We start from the raw sequence: 16,379 nt of genomic DNA, 5'->3' as shown, positions 1-16,379 counted from the left end.
GGACGAAGGTTGAGGTAAGTTTGTCAATCATTTTGGTTTCATGAGCTCACAATGCAATTGTTTAGCGAAAATCGTGACCTCGAATCGGCTGACCTCCTGCTATAAATGCATCGAATGTAACAACCCAATGTTGGGTACATATTTGCCTGTGAGCACATGGAGGGCAGCAAGACCTGTTACTGGCTCGCCTCGTTGGCGAGGGTAAGTTCATGCTGTCCAATCCAAGAACTTGCTAATTTTCTTTTGTTTCTTCGTGCACCCGATGGTATCCCTACTTCTTCTTTTTCTCTTCTCTTTTTATCATCATGTGTTCTCGCAAGTTGAGGGGCATGGAGACGAAAACAGGATGAAGAGGAAGTTGGAAGAAGGTAAATTAAGGTGGTGGTCTGTGCACATCTGCCTGTGTCTATATGTCACTTTTGCTTCTTGTTTGCCTCAGCTTTCGTATTTCCTTTTGCATCCTTTTTTTGGTGTCTTTCTACATATGGCAGGGTTAAATGTGAGACGCAATTCAATTCATAGTAATAATCGCTCAACCTGAAAAACCGTCTCCACTCCGCGCCTTGTCATAATGATACATGCAATTCGCCCCAGGTAACCATAAAAATCACGAAAACATCATAGCAGGCTGCGCAGTCTGCTGAATTTCTTGGTCCTCAGCCTACAGCAAGTTAGTTACGATAAAACATTTATTGGGATGCTTTCTTACCTCAGTGAAACCAGTTGCTGAGACAAGTGCCATGAACGACTTATCCAGATCGCGCAGAGTCTCCTGATGTTCGTTGGATGTGTTTCCAATCCTTGCAGATCGTTTGAAGACACCCACCATGCAAGCTCGGTTTTCGGCCAGGAAGATGCGGGTCTGTTGTATGATTTGCTGGTTTTGTATTCCACGAGAAAAGACAGCAGACACGATGACGCGCATGACTGACAAAAGTAGGTCGTAGTACTTCTGAAGAGCATCAGGATTGTCGATATCTGAGAAGATCAGTAAGGCAGCACGAAGCGGTGGGGGGTAGACTTACCTATGCCAATGTCTGGATCAGCAGCGAAAAGTTGCGAAGCACGAACAGCTTGGAAGAGGCCAGCGTCGAGTATATATGTGGCTCCTTTCTTGGTCTGAGACAACCGCTGCAGTAGAGAAAGCAGTGACACATAGTAAGTTATGAGCGCAGGAGTATCTGAATATATCAGTTAGTAGTTATGTCACGACTGATTCAACAAAGAAAAGAAGATCTTACCGGTTCCCTGGGCTCTGCGGAGTTCAATGGGAAGAGCCCGCAAAGAATCTAGGAAGAGACTCAGACAGTTCGCCTCTGAAATGTGCTTTGCCAAAACACAATCAGTCTGGCTATCTAGAACGGCCAGGCCGTTCAAGAGCAAGAGAGCGGACGCACGGCACGAGTCTTGGCCATTTAAGGCATCATCGCAGATGGTCTCAACGAGGGCGGGGCAGCACGTTGTAATGGCGCGTTGGCTATCACGTCGTAGGCCCTTGTTGGTGTCGGATGTTGTGATGCGTGTGACGTAGTGAGAGCAGATCATGTAAAATGTCTCCCTCAACAGGACATTCCCCGTTGCCAAATTGATGCCTTGAATACAAATCTGGAAAAGGTGGTAGAGCTTTTCATTAATGACATCTCCACTGCGAGAAATCAATGTTTCAGCCAATTTTGCCAGTTCTAGAGCGCAAGGAAGATCATCATCAGTGGCAGCCTCAAGCTGAGGAAGTATCAACTGGAGACAGTGCAGCATGAAAGCAGGGGTGACTCCTTCGTCATCGTCGGAGCAAGCAATCATAGTTGAAATGAGCTCTGTCCAAGACTTGAGAGCTGCATAATGGGTGTTTTGGATCCGACCATGATGGTTTTTCGCAGTCATAAATTGCTCAAAATTAAGTACCTCCGCTCTGAATCGCTGTTTGTTTCCACCGGCGGACAATTCTGAATCCCGCATTTGGACCAGTGCCTGAAACTCATCCACGTTGTATTCGTCCATATTACCATCCTTTGGATTGTACTTCACTTGAACAGATATGTCGTCAAGCAAAGACAGCGTAGGCTTCTGGAAATCACGCAAAACGCCAAGATCCGCGAAATCGAAGAGGTCAAACACGGATTGACTTTGAATTGGTTGACCGTTTTCCATGACAGTGTTCCCAAGCAAAATCGCCATTGTTTGGGAATGCAGAGCTTGCGATCCCAGTTTGGCCGTCGACCGTACTTCTGCGGCCGCATATTCGAACAAGTAGCTACGATAGAGCAGGAACTCTGTCATGGCCCTTGCCGAGTCTGAGATCCAGAATTCATCCATCTCAGCACTGTAGCCACCCCAGGCCGTATTCGAATCAATGATAGGTTGTTTAGCGAACATGACCTGGAGCAAATTCAGAGATCGCATTTCAGTAAGGGTTTCAAAGCCTGCCAGCTTTGATGACCACAAATGCTTCAGCACTTCGAAGGCCATGCGTTTGAGGTACACAACCCACGACACAATTAGACCATCAAGATCCTCGGGATATTCCTTCAAAAAGTCCACAATGGCATGCAAAAGGGACATCCGTTCCGCAAATAGTCCTTGACTTGACGTTTCAAGAGTAGATCCCACACACTTGAAGCCAAGGAGAAGATGAGCTACTGTAGGACGGTCTGTGATTGTTCCCAGGCATCGCCTCAGAAGCGCAAGAAGGTTTTCTCGAAGGACGTAGCTGGCTGCCTCGGGGCCATAATCGAATTCTCTGATGTCAGGAGTCATCTGGAGTACCAAAGGCTTCGATACACTGTCCACATCGAGCTCGGATGCAAGCACCTCGACAATCTTGTTCGAGGATCGCCATTGGGCAGATTCCAGAGATGACATTTTATTGAGTTTGCGGGAGCTGGTGAGCCTTTCCAGCAATTGCATAGATGTAATCGCAAGGTCCAGATGCCCTGTACTACAATAAAGACACAGCAATGGAATGAGAGTGAGATTGCTCAACACACTGTCTTCAAATGAGGCAAGCGAAGAATTGGCCACGTTTGTTCTGTGTGGTGCAAGCTGGGAGGTAACAATCGATTTGACGACATTTAAGTATGTCGACTGAAGATCCAGAAGCAAATTCATTGCCTCCAAGCTCCGGAGCAAGGTCAAGACGACGACAGAATCATGTGACGCCATACAAAGCTCTGCAGTGTCTTGGTGAGAGGCTGCAAACAAAGATTTGAGAACATCTTCATTGAAAAGCCACTCTACCACGCGGGCAAAGGGATGGGCAACAACGTATGTTGACACCAAAGAAGCATTCGCCGTGTGATCGGACCCAGATGCCTCGCTCAAGGCCAAGACTAAGTTTTCGTTGAATGACTTCAAGCTTGACACCACAAAGTCTAGGCAGTTGAAGGTCAGAAGACGGGACTGGTGGTCGTTAAGGTCCTGAACTTTTTTGATAAGGCATGACCTAAGATAAAATCAATGTAGGGGCCGACACCAGGCATCCGATAAGAACCACCTAGATTCGCCGGAAAAGGGAGTGACATGCCATCGTTGACCTGGTCAGTGGGAGGAGTAAAGAGTGCATTGACAAGAACGACAAACGCATTCGTCTGGTCGAAGCTCTCTCCAATCTTTTTGAAGGCCTGTTGTTGATGCCACACAGGGAGGTTGGAAACCAAAGGCACTTTACCATTGCCTGATGCACTCATAGACCCGCCAGACAACCACTCATCGATTGCCACCCACATCTGATGGCCAGCGGCGGAGGTCTTGTCAGTCATCAGCGCTGAAAGTGTCGTGAAGGCAGTTGCTCGGAGATGCGATGGAATGGGACCGCTGCACAGAGTCAACAATGTACTGACTACATTGAATGATTGGTTTTGTAACATCCAGTCTCGAACAAGCTCACTCTGACTACATAGATGACCCATGAGCCGAAGGTAGCATGTTAGCATCACGGGACTTTCTGGCTCGTTCATTTCCACCGGCTCCGGTTTCCGTGAAAAGAACGTCCCGACGAAGCCTTGCGAAGGAGTTGAGTTCGGTTTTTCGGTGACACGAGACGCATAAAGCTGTAGTTCAGCAAACATTTGCGACCAGTTCATTGTTGTGGATCGCTTAAATTTGGAAGACAGGAACTTGTCTTCCTCTGCAAGGAACTGGTGTGCTGCAGCTGCATTTTCCGGCCCTTCTGAGATTGAACAAAGCATTTCACAGAAAGCGCTGACTCGGGGAACAGTCTGTCGTTTAGAAGCCCATTGAAGGAAGCCATAGAGATTGCTCTCAGGATCAGCCCAGAATTCTTGAGCTGCCTCAGCACGGCGTTCAAAGGCAAATGAAATGATCATGAGGAAAGATTCGAGATAAGTCCGCACCTCTACTAAGCCACGGTGAAGGCTAGAGCTGAGACCATCTCTGAGGGCAGTGATTTGGTCCAATCTTTGGGAGTCCTCTTCCGACTTCAAATGCCGGACCGCGTCAGGCATGTTTGCAACACACGATTCGATAAAAACCTCAAAGTTTTCCATAAGAAGTTCCTTCATGAAATCAGAGCAAGCACAAGATTGTGGCAATGATACGACACTCTCCTTCAGCAGCAAGGCCACTAGTTCGCTTCGAGCGGGATCGGCCCACTCTTTATTGTTGACAGCGGCACAGATGGAAAGCATGAAGTCAAGTGCTCCGTCATCAAGGGAAGACTTAAACATCTTCGTTCGCTCTTCTGATTCCTTCTCCACATCGATATTGAGATCGACACTCGAAGGCAGGGCACCGTCAAAATACCATCCACTGTAGACTGAAAGCCACAGAGCGGTGACAGCCGCGTGGAAGTTCGGCAATTTCCAGCCTTGGGGATCAGTGGTTGCGGTGATGAATTGGTTCAGATCCCGTGCTTCCCTCTCAACGGCTCCTGGGCCATCTGGAGAACCATATTGAAAAAAGGACGCAATTATGGCAGGAACGTAGTGTATTAGGAGCCCGTCAAAGCGGTCTTCTTTCTTTAATTGCTGAACAAGGAAACGAACATCTTCGCTGCTTGTGAAAGACCCCTTGAACACGTAGCAAACGATCGCCCCAAGTGACTCATGCTGTTCTTGCAAGCAGGATTGTTGAAATTCAATGGCCTCCATGATATCTGGATCAAGTTCTTGGTCGAGCGTGGTGGCCTTTTGGAGCTGCTCCCCAAGAAGTGATATCCATTCCTCAATGTCACTCATGGACTTCAACGCCTTTCGGGCAAATTCTGAGGCATGCCGCAGAGGGCCGTTTTTGATCCCAAGGACGTGTGTCAGAGCTGTTTGCATGACGGTTTGGAGGCTTGAAAGTTCATAGTCGAACGATAGTTTGAAGATGAGACGTAGGCAGCTAAGGGCATACGAGCGGTGTTCATGAAACGTCATTAGCGCGGCGATCAGAGGGGACCGGCCTATTAGAAGACCATCACGCTGGGCTTTTAGAAACATAAATGCCGCTTGGATTTCGTCGATGTTCAAGGCGTCGGCCAGTTGGAGTGCGCCTTGCTGGAAATCCGAGTTGATTTCGTATTCGTTGCCTTCAGAGCTGATCTTCCCTAGAACACGGCAAACAACATTAGTGTCTCGTCGAGGCCGTGGCAAACAGAGGTGACCCAATCAAAGAGGACTGGAAGGATCAATTACCTGTGAGGACAGTCTGACGACTGGCATTGTTCTTTGGTGTTTTGTCGAGGAGCTTTTGGAAGTCTGGGAGATGCGCCTCTAATTCGAAACAGAGTCGTTCGAGATTGACATTTGGATGATGCTCGATAGCACAAAGGTCCGAGTACAGGCCACCAAGGCCACCAATGCCCTCAGTGTCTTTGGGCTCCATAACGGCTGGTGGAATAGAAGCTGTGGAAAGAGCAGCTCAAGCTGGCAGAAAGGTGGAGCGCGATCAAAATCTCGGGCGGTAACGCGAGCAAGTACTGCCACTTTTTCAGAGGGACAACACCGGCATTCAGTTACCGCCTTGCTTACCGCTTATCCATGGTTCCTCACCGCCTTTTACACGAGTAATTGACAGATAGATATCTTGCCCTCAAGAATAATTTGATTGATGGCTAAATGTGTATTGTTTCCAATTGTAAAGAGGGCAGCTGAAATTATTGCGATTGTATGTGGATGAATAAAACTGACATCAGCCTTAATAGAGCAAGCCTATAACTTAAAAGGCGATTGATAAACATCCGTGGTTTGACGTTAACATTAAAACGTTGATTGTTGAGATTTTGCCGGACAAACAAGCTCGAAGGCTCCGTGGGCGGTCATGGCGCACTGCTTGTACTCCACAAGTCGCGCTTATCAACCTCGATTTCTCAGAATGACAGATTGATCCGAGATGTCTCTTGGATCTGGTGAATGAAGCACAGAGGCCTCCCGATTCACTAGCTGTCTGCTGCTGCTGTGACGCGATGGCGGAGATATTTCTCGACAAAGCGATCAGCTTGCTGTCATCGGACAAGCAAAAAGCGCGCTCAGATGGCTTAGCAGGTTTGTCTCCCCTCTGCAAGCCACATGCAAAGAAGGGCGACTACTGATATTTTGCCACGCATAGATTTGAAACACATTCTTCAGCAGAACAAAAAGAGCTCCAAGCTGTATGCCGCCCGAAAATCCCCCGAATGACGAGGTAACTAACGCGAACAATCCCTTTGGCTAGTCAGACCCTCAACGATAAAGCCTGCCATAAGATTTTCGAGTCACTATTCCGGTTCGTTGCAACAGAAAGGTCGGCATTCAATCGCGCGCCGAATTCCAAAAGCGCTTCCGCATCGCGGCTCTCAACATGTGCATCTGTACTCCGAATGGCGGTTGACCTCTTTCTGAGGAATGTGAGGATCAAAACGGTCCGAGCGATCGTTGACCACATCACTGAAACCATTCCAATCCCTGGGGAAGGCCTATGGGACCATCTGAGTGCGGACTACACCAAGTGTTTGGCGTCGCTTCTACGCTACCGTCCACATGCAGAGCATCTTGATGAGGAGGACTGGGAAAACCTTATAAGGTTTTGCCTTGCTGGTATTGGTCTTCGGGAAAACGAAAGTCAGCTAAGCATTCGAAGCTGTTATCGGTCTGCCCACGAAGACCCGGATGCTAGCGACAGCCGTTCGACCCCCTCGCGAATGACCCCTGCCCCAACTAGCAGAGAAGGTCACAGCGGCAACAGAAATGTCCAAGAGGGGCTCGTGCTTTGTATCCAACTTCTGACAGCCGTCCTCCACCCTCCTATTCAAAACACAGCGAATAGCATCCTTCATGGACTGGTTGATTTTGTTACGTCACCCTCAATCGTAGCTGGGAATACGCACCAGCTCGCCTTCAGTAGCATCAATGCAGTCATTACTCAAGTCATGTTTGATCAGACCGAGCTTGTCCGCTCATCTTTGTTGAGCCTGGTTCCAGTAATCCGACGTCTATGGTCGTCCACCAAGCTACAGGGCCTCAAAGATGAGTTACTTGTCACTTTAATGCTGTCCATTATCATATTGGTGGATACAGCTCGGAGAGATCCGTCCGAATCTTTGGCGCATGATGTGGAAGTGTTAGCGAATTCACTCCACTCTGAGTATGTGAAGCGTTCCGAAAAAGAGGCCCTACAGATCGACGATATAATTTTCTACCAAAATGCGAATGCGATTGCAGAGCAGAGCCGGCCAATATATGGACCTCGTCTCGGAAATGCTAAATCGGAGTTCAACTGGACCCTCATCTGGATCATTGCAGAGTTATTGAAGCTCTCAGATGATATCAATACTCGTGTCAAGAACCTTGGGTCACCACGCGGAGATTCAAACAAAAGGCAGCGCTTCAGCTCTGAGCTTCAGGATGTTCTTCGTGACTCCATATCTGCACCAAGCACCCGAAGAATCTGTGCATTACAGCTTGTGCCTTTCGTTGAACCAAAGCTCGACGCAGAAACCAAAGTCTCCTTCTTTAAGCAGCTAGTGCTAAGCATCACCGACGACCATGCTTCTGTATCGGCCTGGACAATGGTTGCTCTGGCAAGGTATGTTCCTCTCATATCTGGATCCACCGCTTCAAGCTAATTATGAGACAACCAGTATTGCAAGCGGGACGACTGCAAAGTCGCCGGAGCTTCAAAGTCATTGGCCACGAGTGGTCGACTTGACTGTGCGCGCATTCTCCTCCCCAGTCACATCAAGAGCTGCATGTAGTCTGATGAATGTGGTGCTCCAGTCCGGCTTATTGGAGTATTCTGATGCAATGGAAACGACACGTTCAATCTTGTCTTCTGCCAACTTGAATGGACCAGCTGCCATATCAGACTCATCACTGAGACTATGGGCGTTCATTGCACAGTCGAGGACACAACTAGATCCTGGATCAGCCCAGAAGGCTTCGATGCAGATCTGTGGCTGGTTAAGAGACGTTTGGACTGTTGGCTCCGTGACTGATCGCATTCAAACGGCTCGAGTAGCTGTGTACGCTCGCCCTTTGGACCTATTGGGTCTCTTCTCATCATGCACTAACCGACCTTTCTCTATCTCTCCACATCAATCAACCAAATTGACGGGTCTTTCGGGAAGCTTTTCGGGAGGTGCAACGGGCATGATAACTCGGAAGTGGTTCTTTTTCCATGAGAACTCCGAGCTGTTGGAATATGCCTTCCATATAGATTCTGCCACTGCCACTCATCATGCCAACCCCTGGGTCCCGCATGAATCATGGTATTTGGAACAATCCTCTCGGCAAGACCCTGACGATATAGTGATCTTGGATTTGCTTCGGGCGAGATGTGAGACATTCTCGCAGGCATGGCGCGTCATGAACGAGGACAGATCAGTTATATCCCCAGAGAACTTGCAGATCCTGGCGTCTTTTTGTATTGTGACTTCGCTTTTCATGGCATGCCTCCCCCAGTCGGTACAGATTCGATCGCAAGATTTACAGCAAAATTGTCGGGCCCTATGGAATGCCATATGCAATTTCCTGGCAATGCATGAATTAAGGTACATTCATTCATGTTTAGAATTGCTGTCACCTCTTCTTGGCCCTTTGTTGAGCTCTGGTACTCCTTCTACTATTCGGGGTAGTCTCAAGGAGCTTTTTACTCCACTTTCCAAAGTCCTTGAGCAGCTTCGTCAAGACTCAAAAGCTCAGACTTCCGAAGGTCACGATCCTATGGATTTGGATGACCGGTTGATAAATGATCACGCTCAGTTGGCAATCCATGAAACAATCATTTCCACGAATCGGAACGCTTCGTCGTTGTTCCTAGATCCCATCACATTCCAACTATGTGTGACCATCCAAATATCGATGTTTTTAAAGGCTGAGGCAGACCCAAATTCTGGTCATCTACGGGGAACAGGTCTTGTTGATTACCTGACAAGCCTCGATGAAGCTGATCTCCTGTCGGCCCAGAACTTGCTACCCGAGATTTATCGCCGTTGCTCAAACTTGGCGCCTTCCGAATTATTGTCCATCTTGGAAGACTTGGGTGAAAAATGCTTACAGTCATATGAAATGGAGCGATGTGAAGCTTCGCATTGCCTTTGCATTCGCATGATGACCAGCTTTGTCAATTCCTGGACAAATGGGCCCGATGAGAACTTGAAGGATTCGGCCATGGACTTGTATAGTTGGTTCATTGAAGTGCTCTTGGTCCGCAAACGAGCTGCTCCAAAAGCCTACATTGCATTGGCTGAACTCATCCGGGGTGTCATGAGCACTTCCCCTTCATACGGCAATGAGCAGTCTCTTCCCTCCCCCAGAACAAGTCTGTTCACCATCCTGCGGGAGGGAGACGTCCAGGTCAAGTTCACCGTTGCCAAATTCATCCCAACGCTGTTTGAGCGCTTCCTCCTCAGAGACCATGACGCTATCTTTGATGACGTTCTAGAAAGCTTGCCTCGTGATCCAGAATGGATCGAAGGTATCGCAGTCCGCCTTTTTGTGCTTTCCCAACTGGCTTCTCGGTGGCACACATTGCTGCGCAGAAGTATTTATCATTTGTTCGAGACCCCAGCTCAAGTTTCTTCGTCTCTGTGGTACGCTGAAAGATGCATTGTCTCTGTCTCCCAGAGCCTTGGCCTGCGGGATGCCAAGGAACTATTCCGTCTTTTCTCGTCTCAAATACTGTACACTTGGACCGAGACTCAAAGCGTAATGGCGATGCCCTTCAGTATATTTGGATACGACAACCTTCGGGAGATGTTAATTGACGTCAAAGACGAAATCGTTGGCCAAATGATGATGCGCGCCAAGGAACAGGAGACAGTTGAATTGGCGGAACATCTTGACGTGCCGCATCTTGAACTCTTAGTGGGCTCTTTCCACAAGGCAGAGGCATACAGCATTGCGCGGGATATCAGTACCCCTCCAGGGCAAGGCAGCCAACCCAAAGGAGTGGAGGTTCAGCTTAGAAAGCTGCTAGGCGCAGACCAGTTCATGACACAGGTCGAAAGCCGGTTTCCGTCAATCGTTGCGGCCTTTTTCAAGTCCCTCGACTACTACGACCAAATTGAAAGAGCATTTTCCAAGCGTGCTAGCTTTGGCTACGCACATGATATCCAGACGCAGATCGTCAGCAAGAGCGCGTCTCGAAATGTGCTGCCCGCAAACCAGCAGCCCTCGTTCCGAGCACGATATCTGCTGGACGAACTCGAGTTCCTTTGCAAACGCACTGGATTCGAACTTGAATCAATATGGACGCCATCACTGGTTTCTTTTGTCTGTCGCTCGCTTCTTGAATCGATACATCCTGCCCTTGGCTCACTTCATGCTTGCTCTGTCATCCGCAAAATACGGATTCTTGTGTGTGTGGCTGGTCCCGTGATCCTTCAAGACTATCCACTAGAAATGGCGCTCAATTCCCTACGGCCATTCCTAAGTGACGTTCACTGTTCTGAAGATGCCCTTGGAATATTCTGGTATTTGCTCGAAAAAGGAAAACCATACCTCCAAGATAATCCAGGTTTCACTGCTGGAACTGCTGTCTCAACGCTGGTTACTCTTCGCAAACTTTTCCTATCGTCTCCGGAAAATACGACCCAGGAAAGTCAGTTTAGAACGGTGCAGTCAAATACCCAAAAATTCTATCAGTGGCTGGTAGGACTCTTTGGAGACCTGCTTTCCTCGGATTGGGACACGAAGACGAAACAGTCGTTTGATAAGCTAGTGAGCCTAGCTGAGCAATTTTCCACATCTAAGAGTTCCGCAGATGGACACATCGGGAAAGAGTTGGTCTTCGAAGTGCTCAAAGACCGCGATTCTGCAACATCGCTGCTCAGCAGGCCTGTAGCTGATCTTGTTCTTTCGCTCTTATGTCCTGAATTTGGGACTTCTGATGCTGATGATAGGTCCCTGAATGAAGATGTGGACCCTGCTTCACATGTTGTTTCCCTGTGGCATACGCTGCACAATTTCAATGGCGGGCCTCAATATCGACTATGGGCTGCCCGGGTCATCGGCCGTTCCTTTGCTGCCACTGGCAAGATCAATCAACTTCTCCTGCGCGAACAGGATCTCTCCTTGTTCGAGGATTCTGAGTCTTGCTTGTCATCTGATATTTTCTGCCACTCCAAAGCCAGGATTCTTCGGGTCCTTTGTGACATGCTGCACAATCAAAATCATCTCGAAGCTGGCTTGGTTGAGCGAACTCTGCAGCTCATTATCAGCAACATAGCAAACTTTCCAGATTTCCAAGGCTGTGGCGATGTGATACCTGAATCTTTGATGAAAGCACTCATCTGGAGCCCGTACAATTGCCCTGCCATAGACCTATCAACCCTGGAGGAGAAAAGGTGCCAAAAGGCACTAATCAGCCCATCTGGGATCCCTGTTGCGAAATGGGCTCGTGACGTTTCTCTGCTTTTGTCGACTGCTGCCTTGGATGATCCTGTTATCGGGTCTCTTCGCAAGATCCTCAACGCCGCCCCTGGCCTGGCGGTACAGCTGTTGCCCTATGTGATTCACGATGTCTTGCTGTCCGAGAGACAAGCAAAGGGAGACAAGGGAGAATCTCGAGAGGCTGTTTCTGCCGTGTTCAAAGAGGTCTTGTGCAAGGTGTGCGAGGATACATTACCTCACGCACAGCTTGTGATAAGCTGCATTCTCTACCTTCACAACCAACCCGTTCCTGATGAATCAACCATTGTCCAACGCGATAAATGGCTTGATATCGACTTTAGAGATGCGTCTTCTGCGGCACATCGTTGCGGGCTGCAGAAAACTTCTCTTCTTTTCCTAGAAATTCAGGCCTCCAAGGTGGTTTCAGGGTCCCGTCGGTCATCTGTTGTCAAATATGAGCCACCATCTGCTCTACTTCATGATGTTTTCAAGAACATAGATGATCCGGACTTGTTCTATGGTATTCAGCAAAGTTCATCGCTGACCAGCGTGATGGAACGGTTGGAGTACGAAGGCTCTGGATTCAAAAATCTTCTGTTCCAGAGTGCGCAATATGATAGTGGGATACAGATGTCAGACAGTGCAGACTCTTATGGAGTTTTGAAGGCACTGAATGCAACAAATCTCCAGGGAATCGCCAACACAATGCTTTCCGCTTCCAGTGGTACAAAGGATTCCCCTGTGGCAGTTGATAGCATGTTGCAAGCAGCCACCAGCCTTCAAAACTGGGATATTCCAGTCTCGCCCTTGGATACATCGCCATCAGCAACCGTCTTCCGAGCTTTCCAGGGTCTCAACTCATCTGGTTCTCTGCTCGAGGTCACCAGCTCAGTCGAAAAAGGGCTGTTGACTACCCTTGATTCTCTCATAGAAAACGGTCGTTCCGCCATCCAGTTGCGCACTTCGATGCGCGCACTTGGAATCATGACCGAGATCAGTGATACTCTACACTCTGCGAGTCCTGAAGAGATGGAGGCCGAATGGAAAAAGATAATGGTGAGAAGCAGCTGGCTGAAAACCGAAAGGTGAGTATTTGAATAGCGGTTATTGGACGCATGCTAACCTGGGTAGCTATCATGAGGTTGGCGAAATCTTGTCATGGCATGAGGCATTGTTCTCGTCGGTCAGGAAAAATGATGTTCTCAAATCATCATCACGGCTGAGTCTCGGCGATTCCCGGTTGCTAGAGGCGAAAGTCATCCGGCAATCGCTGGAAGTGACTAGAAGTCATGGCATCTCACAGGCATCACTAAAATCTGCAATGAACCTTTCGAAGCTTGCCGAGCCATGTGCAGCTTTGGGGATGAATATTGAAGGAGCCGCAAAATTCGACCTTGCCAATGTTCTTTGGGACCAAGGCGAAATGACAGCGTCAATTCGCATGCTTCAGCATTTGAAGGGCCAAAACGATCTCCACAACCAAGCAATTCCACTCAGTCGGCCTGAACTGCTTGTAACTTTGGTAAAATTCATCCTCATGCAGATAATCCCCAGCATATGGCTAATTCGTTTTGCGTTAGGGTCATCATGTCGCTGAGGCACGCTTGGAAAAGCCCGACTCTATTCTTCGAGACTATTTATACCCTGCAGTCAAAGAACTCAAAGGGAGCTCCGACGGTGAAGAGGCTGGGCGAGTCTATCATGGATTTGCAACCTTCTGTGATCAGCAGCTCTTGAATCCCGATGGGCTGGAAGATTTCAAGCGAGTGGAGCAACTTCGTGACCGCAAGGAGAAAGAAGTCTTTGGCCTCGAGGAGATGATGAAGAACGCCACGGGCAAGGAGAGAGAGTATTTGAAGAACTACCGTGCTAAAGCGAAACAATGGTTCGACCTTGACGACCGTGAGTATCAACGTTTGCTGCGAAGCCGAGAAGCGTTCCTCCAACAATGTCTCGAAAATTACCTTCTTTGTTTGAGAGAAAGTGATACCTACAACAATGATGCTCTACGTTTCTGCGCACTCTGGCTCGACAAGTCAGACATCAAAACAGCAAATGTGGCTGTCTCCCGATACCTCGATGAGGTACCAAGTCGCAAATTTGCACCTTTGATGAACCAGCTATCCTCTCGTTTGCTTGATGTCTCTGATGACTTCCAAAGACTGCTCACGCAATTGGTCTTCAGGATATGCGTCGAGCACCCCTTCCACGGAATGTATCAAATCTTCGCCAGCAGCAAGTCGAAGGGCGGTAAAGATCAGTCGTCTGTCTCGCGCTTCCGTGCTGCAAACCAGCTTGTGGATCGTCTTAAAAGCGACGGCCAGATTGGTCCCACTTGGGTCGCTGTGCACAATGTGAACATTAGCTACGTGCGATTCGCAGTCGACAGACCAGACAGCAAGTTCAAGAGCGGCGCCAAAGTTCCATTGAAAACCCTCGCGACTGGACAGCGCCTCGGACAAGATGTCATCACTTATAAACTGCCACCACCTACTATGAAGATTGAACTCCGCGTGGATTGTGACTATAGTCATGTTCCGACGGTTGCCAAGTTTTCCCCCGAATTTACCATTGCCTCTGGCGTCAGTGCGCCGAAGATTGTCACTGCCGTTGCCTCTAACGGCGAGCGCTACAAACAGCTGGTATATATTCTCCCTCTCTCTGTCTTTTCCCCTATATTCCGATGCTTTCTTTCCTGCACGTTGAATAGAATTAAACTGATCAAATCAACAGTACAAGGGAGGAAATGATGACCTGCGTCAAGACGCCATCATGGAACAAGTTTTCGAGCAAGTTAGCAGTCTCTTGAAAGACCATCAGCCTACGCGCCAACGGAAGCTAGGTATTCGGACCTACAAGGTTCTTCCGTTGACCTCCAATGCGGGAATCATTGAATTCGTCCCCAACACCATTCCCCTACACGACTACCTGATGCCAGCCCATCAAAAGTACTTCCCCAAGGACATGAAGCCCAATTCCTGTCGCAAACACATTGCCGATGTCCAGACCAGATCCTTTGAGCAACGCGTCAGGACCTATCGGCAAGTGACCGAGCATTTCCATCCGGTGATGAAATATTTTTTCATGGAGAAATTCAACAACCCAGATGACTGGTTCAGCAAGCGACTTTCCTACACTAGGAGTACAGCCGCAATCTCAATCCTCGGCCACGTTCTGGGTCTCGGTGATAGGCACGGACACAACATTCTACTGGACGAAAAGACCGGAGAAGTCGTGCACATCGATCTTGGTGTTGCATTTGAACAAGGCCGCATCCTGCCCGTTCCCGAAGTAGTCCCCTTCCGTCTGACACGCGACCTAGTTGATGGATTTGGCATCACCGAGACCGAAGGTGTCTTCCGGCGCTGCTGTGAGTTTACCCTTGAGGCACTCCGCCAAGAATCGTATAGCATCATGACCATCCTCGATGTTCTGCGCTATGATCCCTTGTACAGCTGGACTGTCTCGCCCCTGCGTATGAAAAAGATGCAAGATAATCAAGAAGCTGGCGATGGGCCTCCTCTACTGCCTGGTGCTGGTGTGGCCGATACCTCTTCGAGGAACGAGCCCAGTGAGGCTGATCGAGCCTTGACTGTCGTAGCCAAGAAGTTGAGTAAGACTCTGAGTGTCACTGCTACTGTCAATGAACTGATTCAGCAAGCGACTGATGAGAGGAATCTTGCTGTGCTATACTGTGGCTGGGCGTCTTATGCTTGAACTGGTGTAAATAGAGTTAGTTAATGCGATGGGATATATCACTTGCATAAAATACATAGGTTATGACCCCGAATATCTTTGGCATTCATTGACTATATTCAAGGAAGAAGAAGGGCCGAAACTACACTGGTCTGGAATGTGAGCCTCGTTCCCTGAAGATCCACATCCTCCTCCGAATAGGAAAGGCAGTATATATGCAATTGTATTGTAGCAGCTTTACATAGATGCTGCAAGCTAAGGAGTGGGTAGTAAACTTGTTCCAATTGATACTCAGTCATCCTGATAAGTGTCTGATCTGCCTCTGCTCGGTGGGTCCGAGAGCCTCAAGTATATGCCTCGGTTCTTGATGTAAAATACATCAGGGTTGGAGACCAATTACTTAGGACCTTGCGACTACTGCTAGATGAATACCTACTTGTAGGTATACTCCATGTAGATATACTCAATGTAGGTATATGCCCTGTAGGTATATGCCCTGTAGGTATACGCCATGTAGGTATACACCGGCCTCGCATAATGTGACCATTTTTATTGGTAGACTTCTCTTCTGATGAGATGCCCAGAATCTTGGCATCTGCTACTCCATCACTATTAGTGGGGAAGTTCGGCGTTGAGATTAGTTTTTCTTCGGTCTTGCCTTTCTTTAACTGGCTTATACATCTCTAAGACAAACTATCTAGATTTGAAATTGAAAGAGCCCCTAGAGCCGGTATTACCCCTGAATAATGCATGAACTAGGCTAGGCTTCGCCGAAACGCAGTCAGAATCCAAAATTATATTGCCCCCCCCCCAAATTCTCAACACCAAATCTCGCCTAACTTGTCGCAAAATGTCACAGGAGCTCCTATAAGGTGG

At 48.4% G+C, this 16,379-nt stretch overlaps 2 protein-coding genes across 2 annotated transcripts; one reads left to right on the top strand and one right to left on the bottom strand.

Annotated features, from left to right (window-relative positions):
- Positions 1-423: 423 nt before the first annotated feature.
- On the bottom strand, positions 424-5,848 carry N7446_008503 (nuclear pore complex Nup192/Nup205 family protein). The gene is made up of 6 exons (XM_058517248.1): positions 5,634-5,848; positions 3,440-5,545; positions 1,242-3,419; positions 1,026-1,181; positions 710-978; positions 424-661 (listed from the first exon to the last, which is right to left on the bottom strand). The coding sequence occupies exons 1-6, from the start codon at positions 5,821-5,823 to the stop codon at positions 608-610; spliced, it is 4,953 nt and encodes a 1,650-aa protein (XP_058370894.1). The 5' UTR covers positions 5,824-5,848; the 3' UTR covers positions 424-607.
- A 555-nt stretch (positions 5,849-6,403) lies between these two features.
- Positions 6,404-15,524, top strand: atmA (DNA-binding protein kinase TEL1; the record flags this gene model as incomplete). The annotated part of the gene is made up of 7 exons (XM_058517247.1): positions 6,404-6,482; positions 6,547-6,589; positions 6,652-8,001; positions 8,057-12,892; positions 12,939-13,329; positions 13,388-14,449; positions 14,541-15,524. The coding sequence occupies 7 exons, from the start codon at positions 6,404-6,406 to the stop codon at positions 15,522-15,524; spliced, it is 8,745 nt and encodes a 2,914-aa protein (XP_058370893.1).
- Positions 15,525-16,379: the final 855 nt, after the last annotated feature.

The sequence above is a fragment of the Penicillium canescens genome (assembly GCF_028828765.1).
Source record: "Penicillium canescens strain IBT 15451 chromosome Unknown utg000005l_segment0_segment0, whole genome shotgun sequence".
Taxonomy (NCBI): Eukaryota; Fungi; Ascomycota; class Eurotiomycetes; order Eurotiales; family Aspergillaceae; genus Penicillium; species Penicillium canescens.
Note: the sequence above shows the minus strand (reverse complement) of the source record. Positions and strands in the feature narration are given on the sequence as shown.